At 43.4% G+C, this 14,156-nt stretch overlaps 1 protein-coding gene across 1 annotated transcript in view; it reads left to right on the top strand.

The window, feature by feature from the left end:
* The first annotated feature begins 2,967 nt into the window (after window positions 1–2,967).
* SLC15A1 (solute carrier family 15 member 1) overlaps window positions 2,968–14,156 on the top strand; it is a 32,924-nt gene continuing 21,735 nt past the window's right edge. The window contains exons 1-7 of the mRNA XM_060079781.1: window positions 2,968–3,142; window positions 3,249–3,390; window positions 4,550–4,669; window positions 6,936–7,035; window positions 7,253–7,343; window positions 9,242–9,325; window positions 12,050–12,132. Of these exons, the coding sequence (XP_059935764.1) occupies window positions 2,968–3,142; window positions 3,249–3,390; window positions 4,550–4,669; window positions 6,936–7,035; window positions 7,253–7,343; window positions 9,242–9,325; window positions 12,050–12,132 (795 nt within the window). The remainder of the gene's footprint in view (window positions 3,143–3,248; window positions 3,391–4,549; window positions 4,670–6,935; window positions 7,036–7,252; window positions 7,344–9,241; window positions 9,326–12,049; window positions 12,133–14,156) is intronic.

Genomic DNA, 14,156 nt, shown 5'->3' with positions numbered 1-14,156 from the left:
GATGACCGATGTGGCTGGTTCTTTGGAATATGTATTCATTCAACAAACATTTAATTTCCACTCTGAAAAGCACCGTGTGAGGGGCTGAGGATTCTGACGTGGTAGCATCTCCCACTGAAGGACCCATTGAGCCCTGGTCTGGGGCTTCCCATGTGGAGCTCTTACAGTCATCCTAGAAGGTGGGTGGCGTTATCTTCATCTGATAGGCAGGCTGTCCACAGGGGAGGTGGGTTTGCCCAGGGTCACGGGGGGGTCAGGACTGAGATGCCGTTACCCATCTGACCCCATGCCCGCATTCTGCACATGTTGCCCCTGAGAGCAGCCCCTTCCCACAAGGAAGTCTAACTGGGGAGAAAACCAGTCTATTAGTGGTGAAGAATCTCCTTCCAGAATTTTAATATTTCCCACCTTAGGACAAGGACTGAAATGGCATCGCTGCTCTTAAGTGATGAGGCAAGAGTGGGAGGCTATCTGGTGTGGGGCGTGAGGCCGTGCTGAGCTGGGGAAGCGCGGATACCCACAGCCCAGCGTGAGCGGCTTCAGGAAGGAAGACCCCGGCCCACGAGATGAAGGGGGGCCTGGAGGACCACGCGGTCCAGGCCCAGAAGGGAGTTCCTCAGGCAGAGCTGCGGTTTGTTTCTTGTGGGATGGGGCCCTGGACTTGCACATGATGAAAACACAAGGTGGCAGGTCGGAGAGGAAAGGCCCAGACGGGGAAGGTGTAAGAGCTGGCGCTGGGGGTCGTGGTGGAGACGCCAGCGTGCCGTCCGGCTTCTGTATCCGGTTCCCTCCCCCGCCCCGCCCCCGCCCCTGGGACACAGGGCACAGGCGGGTCTCTCTGGTGCTGGGGACAGGGCAGGGATAAAACACTTACGTAGATCGGTCAGGCATCTCGACCTCACAGCCTGCGTGTGATTCTCCGAGTGTGGTCCCTGGACCAGCAACACCGACATCCCCTTGGAACTTGTTAGAAATGCAAGCTCGAGGGACCACGTCAGGCCTACAGGGACAGCAGCTCTGGGCGTGGAGGCCAGAAGCCTGCTTCCCCAGCCCTGGGGGCGCCTCTGAGGCAGCCTCCAGTCTGAGAACAGTTGCTGTGACGTCACGGATCCATAGCCCCGCGGGGGACTCGAAGCTGTCGGCAGTGGGGCCGGAGGAGGGGCGGCGGGTAGCGGTGGGCGCTGGGACAGCCTGTGACAGACCCTGATCGGGGCGGGCCAGGCTGTCGGTATCAGCGGCGCAGGTGAGACCACAGGCCGCTCCGGCCGGAACTCAGCGGAGACAGAAAAGCAGGGGCTGGAACAGAGGGGATCGAGGGGACAGCTAGGACTTAGAAGGCGGTCAGCGGCGCCCGGTTTGTACCAACTCACTTGCATTCTCACCCATTTTCTTCCTGTTCTCCTAATTCACTCTTCTGACGCAAAGACGCTGGGGACGTGGGGAGGTCAGAGGCGGCTTCGCGAAGGGAAGGGGCACGTTAAAAGGAGGCTTCCCGGCAGAGGGGTCGCTGTCTTGAGGACCTAAGGCCGGTGCGCGTGGCGTGTCCCGGGAGCCTTGTGTGCCGGGGCCGGGCGGGAGGAAGGGTGGCCCGGGGAACAGGAGGGGCGCGGGACCTCACTGTGTAGCGGGCGCTCTTAAGCGTTTTCTGTTTAACCCCCATCCAAACCCTCTGACCTTGTGAGGTGGTGAAGTTTGGATTCTATCCCGTGGGCGTTGGGCAGCCTTTTTAAGTCTTCTAAGGAGGAAGTGGTTTCGGCAGATTCTCTGAGCCTCTGGCTGTCCATCCTGACCACACACGAGAGTTGCCCGAGCAGGTGATTGAAAGAAAATGCAGCCACTAGCCCAGCCTGACTCGGAGAAGAGGCCCAGGCCTGGGACTGGGATGGTGGACAGGGCCGGAGGGTCTGGACAACACACCCGACGGCCTGACCAACACGGAGGGTCTGAGCGTAACTCAGCCAAAAGCATTTTAAGTACTCGACTTTAACGGTGGCATTTTGTTTTCTTTCAGGAATGTCCGTATCGCAGGTGAGTGTCCTTTCTACTTCTCCACGTAGCTTCATGATGTAAACTTTACAATCTGTTTTGCCCGTAAATGTTCACAGCTGTGCTTTATTCGCTTAACAAATGCACCTCATGCATCTCACACCAATGAGGGGACCATCCTGAGTTCCTGTGTGACATTTCTTCTCTTTAGGAAATGCTGTGTACAGGCATACCTCGTTTTATTGTGCTTCCCAGAGACTGTGTTTCTGTACAGATTGAAGGTTTGTGGCAACCCTGTGTTGTCAGATGATGGTTAGCATTTTTCAGCAACAAAGCATTCTTTTTTAAAATTAATTTATTTATTTATATTTATTTTTGACTGTGTTGGGTCTTCGTTTCTGTGTGAGGGCTTTCTCTAGTTGTGGCAAGTGGGGACCACTCTTCATCGCGGTGCACGGGCCTCTCACTATCGCGGCCTCTCTTGTTGTGGAGCACAGGCTCCAGGCGCGCAGGCTCAGTAGTTGTGGCTCACGGGCCTAGCTGCTCCACGGCATGTGGGATCTTCCCAGACCAGGGCTCGAACCCGTGTCCCCTGTATTAGCAGGCAGGTTCTCAACCACTGCGCCACCAGGGAAGCCCAACAAAGCATTCTTAACTTAAGGTATGTACATTGTTTTTTTAGACATAATGCTATTGCGTACTTAACAGACCACAGTATAGTGTAAACATAACTTTCATATGCACTGGGAAAACCAAAACTTTGTATGACTTGTTTTATTGCAATTATTGCTTTATCGCAATGGTCTGGAACCAAATCCACAATATCTCTGAGGTCTGCCTGTCTAGCTTTTCTCAGACTAACAGTAAAACGATAAAACAAGAAAATCTTCATTTCATTGTTGTCTCTATGTAGAGTGTAAGGGAATAAAACTTTTTACTTCTTGATTCCACCTCTGGGGTGCCTCTGATACGTTACTAAACATGTATCCGCTACTTTCCATGCCGTTAGCCCTCATTGGCGAAGATGGACCAGTGAGGAGCTTGTTTCAAACGCAGACTGTTTCTCTTTGTCAGAGTTGCTTTGGTTACCCCTTGAGCATCTTCTTCATCGTGATCAATGAGTTCTGTGAAAGATTTTCCTACTATGGAATGAGAGGTAACTCTTCAACACTCTCCCCGCCCCCTGTCAGTGAAGAGCCTGAGTTACCGTGGCCACTGCTAACTCTGTCACCCTCTCGTCCTCCACCACCCTCGGCAAAAAGCGATCCTGATTCTGTACTTTCAACGCTTCCTCCACTGGAGCGACAATCTGGGCACCGCCATCTATCACACGTTTGTGGCTCTGTGCTACCTGACGCCCATCCTCGGAGCTCTCGTGGCCGACTCGTGGCTGGGGAAGTTCAAGTGAGTCGTGGCAGCTTTCTTGTTAACGAGCAAGCCAACAAGTAATGCTAAGCTTTGGGGATTGGGAGGGTGGGCTAGGGGAACAAAGGATCAGGGAACGTAAAACTCTTAGGAGAGAGTCCCAGGCCCTGTTTCTGCTCATCCTCGCATTGTCAGAGTTCAGCGCAGTGCCTGGCCTTCGGCAGGGTGAATGCAAGTAGCATCGGTAGGATGTTTTTTCCTCCTCTAAACACTTATAACATCTTTGTCGCATCTTGAAATAGTACTAGGGATAGTGTCTGTTGTTAACGATGCGTGAGAAATTAAGGGCTGGGAGAACAAAAAAGCTCCCTCAAAACAACCCAGCTGGGCTTCCCTGGTGACGCAGTGGTTGGGAGTCCGCCTGCCGATGCAGGGGACGCGGGTTCGTGCCCCGGTCCGGGAAGATCCCACATGCCGTGGAGCGGCTGGGCCCGTGAGCCATGGCCGCTGAGCCTGCACGTCCGGAGCCTGTGCTCTGCAACGGGAGAGGCCACAACAGTGAGAGGCCCGCATACTGCAAAAAAAAAAAAAAAAAACCCAGCTGCTGAAAGACTCAAACTGCTGGACCACAAGCATGGGGTGCTCAACCAGTCCTGCAGGAAGAGCTCCAAGAGTGCGCTCGATGCGGGGCAGGGGGCGGGTCATTGGGACACTTCCTTGGACTTAACACAGAAGGAAGTAAAGGCTCTTCCAGGTCAAATGCATGACACGGGCAGAGGCAGGAATATTCACTATCTCAAAATTACTCAATATAATTCAAAAATAACCAATGGACCACTCCTGCCCAAATAGTGTTACCAGGTGGAAGATAAATATCTCTGTTTAAAGATACAGGTCCTCATTTCAGTAGTTAGGTAACAATAGACACTGAGTCTTCAAATAGTTGAAAGAAAGAACAGATCTCCTGCCTCCCCAGGTGCCTGCAGCCAAAACTTCGCTCAGTGCTTACGTGCTGAGGAACAGATTCTTCAGCAGGCTGCCTTGCAAAGGTTTATCAGGTTCTTGTCCCAGTTTGAGAAACAAGGAGAATTGTGACTGGGCTTTTGAAAGTTGGAAGCAGAGGCCTTTTCTCAGTGGCGTAGGAAGTGTGTGGCTCTTGTACAATTAACTTGGATTCTCTTGACCTCTCTTAACACAGGACGATTGTGTCGCTCTCCATTGTCTACACCATTGGACAAGTAGTCATTTCAGTGAGCTCAATTAATGACCTCACGGACTTCAACCACGATGGAACCCCTGACCATATTTCTGTGCACGTGTGAGTTGATGTTAACTGCGGCCCTACCCCATCCTCTCACTAGTTGCTTGTTTGGTGCTCTAATTAAAAAAAAAAAAATTTTTTATTGAAGTGTAGTTGATTTACAATGTGTTCGTTTCTGATATACAGCCAAGTGACTCAGTTATATATTTATATATTCTTTTTCATATTCTTTTCCATTATGGTTTATTACAAGATATTGAATATAGTTCTCTGTGCTGTACAGTAGGACCTTGTTGTTTATCTCTTTTATGTAGAGTAGTTGGTATCTGCTGACCCCAAACTCCTAATTTATCCCTCCCCACTTTGGTGCTCTAATTTTTAATCATTTTTCTTGAACCTTCACCATAAGTGTAAGGAAACCTTTCCTCCCTCATCAGTGTAGAGAAAGGTGTTGAATAGACTCAGAGTTGGGTCCTCAGTATGTCACCATCCTAACAGTTGTCTGGAGTCATTGCTCACTTGAAGGCTTGGTGTCTTGGGTGCATCTCCCATGAGGCACGGTCAGTGCACGGGATGTTTGTATTAATCTCGATCTTCCCTAGAGGGACATTAACTCCCACAGACCTTGATCCTCAATGGCCCCAGGTTTTCTCAAGACTCTGTACCTTTGATTTTCTGTCTTGTACCACATTTCTGCTCCTTTTTCGGTAATTCAGTTTCATAAATATTTTTTCTAGCCCTGTGTTCTGCTTTCTTGATGAACAGTGCTATTGACAACTGCTCCTCTGTGAGATGAATTTCCCTTCGTGGCAGTCTGGCCTAGCAGACAAGTTGTAAAGATTTATTTCGTTTCCTGTTCTTTTGCTTTGATTCCTCGATCTATGAGTAAACCATCTAATGGGTTGGGAAAATATTATTGAAATTCAAATTAGTATCTGCAGTATGTGTGTTTCTGGTTTGTTAGTCAATCAGATTGCCATCCAGGCTAGGTCCCTGGATGTGAACCCGTGGTGCCCCCAGGGAACTCTGTAAGTGGAGGGGAGTGGGTATAAGCAGGGTATAATCCACAGCTCAGATTTCCAGGATCTGAGTCCCACAGAGGAGCTGTAGGACCTAGGCCAACTTATCTCCTCCACACCTCAGTTTTCTAATCTACAATATCAATTAAGAATATGGACTTTGGAGCCAGGCCGTATGGGTTCCAGTTCTGCCTGTATCTCTTACTAGTATTGATCTTCAGCAAGTTTCTTAACCTCTGTGCCTGCCCAGTTGTTAATCCAGGCAGAACACCTAGAACACTGCCTGGCAAGCAGTAGGTACTCAAGAAAGCTTAGTGACTTATTTTATTTCACGGGGTTAGTATTGAAACCTGCCTACAGTCCTCACGAGGGTGCATGGTATATAATATTCAATTGGCCATGTTTTTGTTGTCCTTTAAAATGCTCAGAGTGACACCACCAAACACAAGTTGTTTTAAGAGGCAAAAGCAAGATGAAAGAGATGCTTCTGCCAGTTAATCTAGGAAGATGGGCATGATTTTTTAAAGAATTCTTTCTATGTGCAGTATCTTCCCTTGACTTTATCTGTTTCATAAAATATTTGTTTAGCATTTTAAAACAATATTAGCAATCAAGAAGATATGGAATAAACACTTATAAAACCTGAAATTTGTAGTAACCTATTGTAAATCTAACAAAACTACAAAATGAGGGTTGGTAAATTCTGTGAGTGCTTTTTTTCAATTCAGGAGTTAAAAACACAGATAACTTGGAAAACACGAAAGTAAATTTTAAAAATACTCTTTAATCCTTTTATTATTATAAATAATCTTTTTTATTATAAAAAGTTATAGTAATAAACATTTTGCTCTACTTTTTTCAGTCTTCTATACTTTGTAAACAAGTTAAGATCCTACTACATAACCTGCTATTCTGCTTTGCAATTAAATCATGTTTTCTAATGTCTTTTAATGACTATTATTAGTCTGTTATGACTGTACCAGAGACAATGCTTAAAATTTTACTTACCCATTCTTTTGCTAAAAATCATAAGGCTACAAAAGAACTCCATACATAAATCTTTGTTCTGAATTCAAGCCATTTCTTTAAATTTTCTAGATGGTAAATTATTAGATAAAAGTATGAATTTGAAGGCCCTTGAGTTCAAGTTCCATTCAACTGTCAAGACTGCATTTCTTGAATTATCTTCTAATACAGGTTGAATCCCTTCTCTGTGTGCCTGGTCCTCTTAGGGAAATTAGGGGAGAGAGAGGCCGATGCTTTTAAGGATCTCACATTTCAGCAATACCCACCTCTTTCCCTAGGGCACTGTCCATGGTTGGCCTGGCCCTGATAGCTCTGGGTACCGGAGGGATAAAGCCTTGTGTGTCTGCATTTGGTGGAGATCAGTTTGAAAAGGGCCAGGTGAGAGCATGCGTCTCCACAGAAACCATGTAAGTGATTATAAACACCCAGGAATCAAATTCCACGGTCAAAGTGTATTCTCCATTGGAGGCTGTTCAAGTACACGTGAAAGTAAGACACTGACCAAAGCTAAGTTCAAAGTCAAGTCAGATCATCGCCAAAGTTGATCCATTACTGTATAGCCAAAGTCATCCTACCTTATCCTTTTTTATTACAGGAAAAGCAAAGAAACAGATTTTTTTCCATCTTTTATTTGGCCATAAATGCTGGAAGTCTGCTGTCTACTATCATCACTCCCATGCTCAGAGGTAAAACATATCTGAAGTAGACCTTGGTTTTTCTTTTTTTAATTGTGAAGAGAAGTCAGGTGCAAAGGTGGAGTCCCTGTTGGTGTGTCCTGTCCCTCAGTTCTCCCACGATGCCTCAGCTGTCACATACATCCTCGAGGATACAGTGAAATCTGGAATGCCAGCTACTTTTCTTTCAAGATTTAACTCCTAATCTTATTTGAATCCCTTATCCCAGTGACCCCTGAAAATTTTAAACCGTCCTTAGCATAGCAATCGATTTTTCTAAATGATTATTAATGCAAAGTCCTTATTCATGGTAAGAGATAAGACAAGAGAGGCTGTTTGGAAACCACACCGGGTGGGCCCTAGTTGACATTTTTGCCTTCAAGCTTTGCTCCCCAATGACCGTTCAGTGAGCCAGGAAGAATCTAGCAGGCGAGGTTTTACCCTTTGCTTTCCCATCATCTCAGATATTTCTGAAAGAACTGCCCCCCAGGAAGAGAATGGGACAGCATCTATCCTCAGCTCATATTTTTGTGCTTGTCAGCACTCCATTGAGGGTTTATGAATTTCCCATGTGGAAGGGAATATTTGGGGACAAATTAGACCAAAACAGGACTATGGTGTCCACACCTCGAGTCAGAATAAACTATGAAAGGAGATAATTTATGGAGTTTATGTATTTCTGCCTGTAGTAGCACTTTGAAGATGACACTTAAACCCCATTCCAACTTGCTTTGTATGAAAATTTACTAGCTTTTATTCTTACGTTATGTTTTCTCACCCCCTAACCTCCCCCGCCTTCAGGTTCTACTAGAATATGTGCTGTGCATATTTGAATTAGAAAATGTGTAATAGGATAATTTTTAAGGGAAAATCATGGCTCTCATACAGATGTAACATCAGCGTGACAGAGATTTCATGTAACTTATTAGTTAATGAGGGAACTGGAAAGCTGCTACAATCAGTTCAAATAAGGATTTGACTAACAGAGATTTATGTTCTTTACTGGATGGGGGGATTATTTTGCATTGCTGTGAATAGGAATCATTTGTACAGTAACGAACAGGAAACATTTGTATGACTATAGTTTTCTGCCTAGTTAACTTCTTTCTCTGTAGAACTGTGAAACAGTTGGTCAAAAACAAAGACGAACCCCTTTAGGATCAGATGATTCCTGGAGGCTCCAGAACTCCATTGAAAAGATTTCCAGTAATTTCTGTTGCCCCTTCCAGAGTCTTAATTTTTTCCCTACCAACCTTAGGATTTCAGAGCTAAAATAGATCTTCAGACAGGAGTTAGGAGACTATGGCCCACAGGCCAAATCCAGAAATCTGGACAAGACCATCCATGTGTGTATTGTGTATGGCTGCTTTCACCTACAAAGGCAGGGCTGAGTAGTTAGGTCCACAGCCTAAAAGATTTACTATCTGGCTGTTCACAAAAAAGTTTATTGACCCCTACCCTGGGTCATCTAATTGTTTTCTAATTGGCATGAATTCAGGGACATATAATCCTGATTTTCCAGGGCCCTTTGATTTTACTTTCTGAGTCCCACTTTCTTCACATTATTGTGTCTAGGTCATTTTCATCTCTCCCACTAAGTAAGTCCACAGAACATAAGGGTTCCCACTGATTTTGGCTTAGCTGGTATCAGACATCTATTTAGTGGCTAAGGTTAGAACCCGCCTCCATCTCCTGCTCTTTCTACTACAAAGCTGTTTGCTCAGCCTTGTAGTAGACATCAGTCTACTGCAATGACAGTCTACTTGCAATGACATCAGTAAGGCAAATGGATAAGTCTAGATCATTAAGTGAAAACAATATGTAAGAACCAGTTAGGGATTTACAAAACCAGGAAATACATGAGTATTACCATTGCCATAATGAATTTTAATCTTGTCATTTCTCCCCAGTTAAAGAATGTGGAATTCACAGTAAACACCCTTGTTACCCATTGGCGTTTGGGGTTCCTGCTGCCCTTATGGCTGTAGCTCTGAGTAAGTACAAATCAGTTGAATTAATACAGTCCTGTGATCAGGTCAGGCCTTCATATTAATTGTTGTGACCAGTTTTTTAAAGTTCAGGTAACAAATTGTAATAGTAAGTAATACAAAGAATTGCCATCCCACGTTAAACATACTCTGAGAATTCAAAGAAAGTAGAGTTGGCATATTGTTTCAGAGAAAGCAGGATCAGAAAAGAGTCCAGAGGAAAGGGGATCAATTGAGTTGGACATTTAAAGGTTTGAAACTATTTAGGCAGATTAAGAAAAAGGTGATAGAATCTGCTAGACTAGGTGAAACCATGGCTGAAGGCTTTTGTTCTAATCAACATGTGCTCATCTACAACTTGCCTGAAGACATGGCAACCTGGTCCAGTTGTCACTTAAATATTTCCAGTGAACATCTAGTTTTCCATAATGTATCATCTCTAAATGTTTCTAGAAGACTGTCTTTCCTCTGGGAGGAATATATGTGTATAGTCATTTGCACATAAGTTCTTGGCATTAGCTTTTTAGGAGGTCTGAAGAGTTTTCTACAAGGGATAGTCCAGTTTAAAAGATGGTAGGTGGGCTTCCCTGGTGGCGCAGTGGTTGAGAGTCCGCCTGCCGATGGAGGGGACACGGGTTCGTGCCCCAGTCCGGGAAGATCCCACATGCCGCTGAGCGGCTGGGCCCGTGAGCCATGGTCGCTGAGCCTGCGCGTCCGGAGCCTGTGCTCCGCAGCGGGAGAGGCCACAACAGTGAGAGGCCCGCGTACCACAAAAAAAATTAAAAAAAAAAAAGGTAGGTGTCTTCATTTCCTTGGGCTGCCATAGCGAAGTATCACAGACTGAGTAGCTTAAACAACAGAAATTTATTAACTGTCTTACAGTTCTGGAGGCTGGAAGTCCAAGATCAATATGTCAGCAGGGCCGTGCTCCCTCTGAAGGCCCTAGGGAAGAATCTCTTCCAGGCTTCCCTGCTACCTCTAATAGTTCCCTTGTGGCAGTATAACTTCAGTCGGTCCATGGCCTTCCCCCTGTGTGTGCATCTATGTCTAAATGTCCCCTTTTGATAAGGACACCAGTCATTTTGGAGTAGGACCCACCCTAATGACTTCTCCGTAACTTCATCATCTGCAAAGATTGTATTTCCAAATGAGGTAACATTCTGAGGTCCTGGGGACAGGGACTTCAACATCTTTTGGGGAGAACACAGTTCACTCTACAACAGAAGCAAAAGAAGGAAACAGAACCCGATAACCTTCTCAAGCCTTCATAGCATCTCGTCCCTCTCAGATGAGGTAACGGTCAGCACTATCACGTTCTCTGGTTTTTTTTTTTACCAGTTTTTAGTACTATTGAGTATGCCCTTTTTCATCTCTTTTGCTTATGTTGTAGTAATTTAGCTTTATCCTTACACTTAGGCGAAAGCTCAGGATTCACCCCCTTTTTAACATCGATTTTCTTCTGTAATTGTTTAAATATTGCCACTCTCCCCTAGAAGGCTTATATATGCCTTCTCTCCTCTAATTCTGGGTAAAGAGATAGGTTTTCAAAAACTATTGTTTTATGCCAGATGCTGTGTTAAATTGGCATCAGGTAAATTCTCTTTTCGTCTCTATGAGTCATCCTTACCTCAAAGATTATGCTTTTTCTTATAATGAATTTGAGAAGAGGCCAAATCCTATGCCTTACCATCATCTCTAGAGGTTCCTATTGGCAACAATCCTATGCTTGAACAAGTTCATTAGTTAATCAGAAGCTTAAAGATTAAAATATTGGTTGGCAAAAAGAGGTAAACTCAAATGGAATACTCAACTGGGTATTCCATGTCTGGATTGAGGGAAATTAGCATTGGGTGAGAATACAAGTAAACTTCTCTTCCTTTAACTGTAAGAACATTTACAATCCAGGCACACACTTGGAGATATGCTTGAGAGTTGGCACCTGTCAAAACTTCAAGCCTTCTTAAATTGAGGAAAACAAGTAGGAGTCAAGCAATTCATCGATGTTTTAAAATTATTGAATTGTGATATTGGATAATCAGAAATCCCAGCATAGAGATTGTGGTTTTCAGAGTCTCTTGCAGAAAGGCTTTTTTTTCCCCTAAGTTATTTTCACAGTATTATGCATTTTCTAAGAAGGTCCATGGAAGAATGGCCTCATTGAAAAAGAACTTTTTAACTTTTCGTAAAACTGTAACTGCACATGCAATTAATGGTGACTGTTTCTGTACCATGACCACAGAATAAATTCTGCCATATGTGACTAAGTAGAAGTTTCAACAGATTAGTTCCTATTTTTGTCTGAAGTTTAAAAAAAAAGAATAAACTTTCTCTTGCTATTGCAGCCAGAAAATTAAAGCTGTGTTCTGTGTATTTGTACAATAATGCATTAATCTGCTTTGTGAAAGCATTTATCCCTGTAAAGAGGGATAGAACTTGTGCTCAAATACCTCTACCGAGTGGCTGCAAGCTGCCCCAAGTTCTGGGAAGGGGATAGTATTAGGCTTCAATGTTCATATATGAGAACACAATATAATATTACTCAGAAGCTGCTGTGATTATTAGAATCAAAAGCACTCTGGAAACCAGGAGAGAGGGAGGTAAACCAACACTATGAGTAATCCCGGTATTTCCAAAACAAGGTTGTAAGTCAAATAAAAACCCATATCCTAGTTCACAGATAGTTCTGTCAAACTCCCTGTTGACTTATCTTCTTTTGCCCTCCCTCCCCAGTTGTATTTGTCATTGGCAGTGGAATGTACAAGAAGGTCCAGCCCCAGGGTAATGTCATGGCTGAGGTCGCCAGGTGTGTTGGGGTAAGTATTTCAGTAGTCCTCTCTCTCAGTCACATTTAGTCACCCCCAGAGCCTTCTACCTCCTTTAAATTAAAATTCAATGAACCTTTGACTTTCCTTTAGACATTTTATTCTTGTTCTTTCCTTTTTTGATAAATTGAAGTTTCTTATAAAACTCACCAAATGGAAAAGGACACAAACAGAACTCAAAAAGGGAGGGATGGAAATGGCTATTGAACTTATAAAATAAGATGAGTGGTGAAAGAAAAGCAAATCAGAGGGACTCTTTACCTCTCAAAATGACAGACACCATCTGATGTTTGTCAGGGAGCAGTGAAACAAAAAGGGAGAGGTCTGGCTTCATAGTGTATATGCAGAGTCTGAAGTGTGGAAAGTGTCAGTAATCCTACTTGCAGGAAGTAAGGCCAAGAAAATAACTTTTAAAAATGAACACAGCTTCACATTAAAAGGTTATCAATGTATGTAATACTTAGAAAAAAATGTATGGCAAAAATTGAAGTCCAGCAAGTTGCTGAAAATAGAACAGTGTTTAACTTATAGTACATCTATGTCATACTGTGCAGACATCAGAAGTCTTGTTTCCAAGACTATTTCACCAAATAGGAACATGCGGAATATGGTTTCTTCCATGTGCATCTACACGGTATGTGTCCACACAGGCACATTTTAAGGCAGGAAATAAATATTGAGTGTAGGAATTTTTAAATAATGGAGTCAAATAACTTTATTCTCAAACGTACTACCCATTTTTTTTTTTTTTAGGAATATCGACATTGTATAATCAGGGAGTAATGTGTCCCTCATTTTTTTTAAGTGTGGGTAATCTTTTGGATGTAAAGGCAGCCTTAAGATAATTTTAGTCACTTACTTTCCCCTTTTCCTGATGTTATTGTGTTAAAGTATACATGTATACTTTATCAAAGTCAAAAATTCTCCCGCCTCGCTGCTATTCCCTTTTCCTCCTACACTTTCCTCTAACATTGGAACTATTCCCACCAAAAAGCTTTTCCCAGTCTAATAGGAATGATCCAATTCCAGTGATCTCTAAGTTCTTTCTTCCCAAGTAACTGATGACTTAGTCCCAACGCCAAAAGAACAATTTCAAGCTATTTAGTCATGAGAATGATATTGTTGTTTCCCAGCATCCTAAGTCATCTCGTAGCTTTGAGTTATTGCTTTTAAGTCACAGAGTCACATGCATGTCCCCAGCTGGCATCACCATCGCCTTCTCCTGCTGTTACATCACTGTGAATGCACTTTGCTTTCCTAAAGGCATCTTACAAACAAGGAATCTTGGAAGCCTCCAGTTTTGTAGTGGGTGGTGGTAGGTAGGTATGTTTTTTGGATCAGTGTTACCATGTTTTAAAATATGTTCAACTGTAATCTTTATTTTCTTCTAATTCTGTTTCTATGTAGTGAGTTCTCCCTCTCCTTCGTGTGACTGTAATACATTATAATAGGCCTTCACCATCCAGTATGATAGCCGCTAGCCACGTGTGGCTATCGAACATTTGAAACGTGGCAAGTGCAACTGGGGAACAGAATTTTAAATTGGATTTCACTTAAGTTAATTTAAATTATGTAATTTCTTATACATGTGTTTCTATGTAGTGGGTTCTCTTAAATTTCAAAAACAGTACTCAATTCAGTTACTGGACAGCTTTTAAATATGTTTGAAACAACTTAGGTGTGTAAGTCTAGTTTTTCAAGCATAAATTTTAGACAATGTAAATACAGATAAAACATTTCTGATAAAAATTTGGCATCCAAATTGAAATGTGGCGTAAGCGTGAAGTATACCCTAGATTTTGAAGACTTGGCATGAAAAGAGAATGTAAAATTTTTCATTAATTTTTTAACATTGAGTACATGTTAAGACCATATTTGGGGTTTGCTAGGTTAAATAAAATATATTTAAAATGAATTTCACCTGTTTCCCTTTTACTTGTTAACATGGCTACCGGAAAACTCAAATGGCAAATGTGTCATGTGTTGTATTTCTACTGAACGCTCCTCTCTAGAGA

Source organism: Mesoplodon densirostris, chromosome 17 (genome assembly GCF_025265405.1).
Source record: "Mesoplodon densirostris isolate mMesDen1 chromosome 17, mMesDen1 primary haplotype, whole genome shotgun sequence".
Taxonomy (NCBI): Eukaryota; Metazoa; Chordata; class Mammalia; order Artiodactyla; family Ziphiidae; genus Mesoplodon; species Mesoplodon densirostris.
This window is presented reverse-complemented; position numbering and strand designations above follow the sequence as displayed.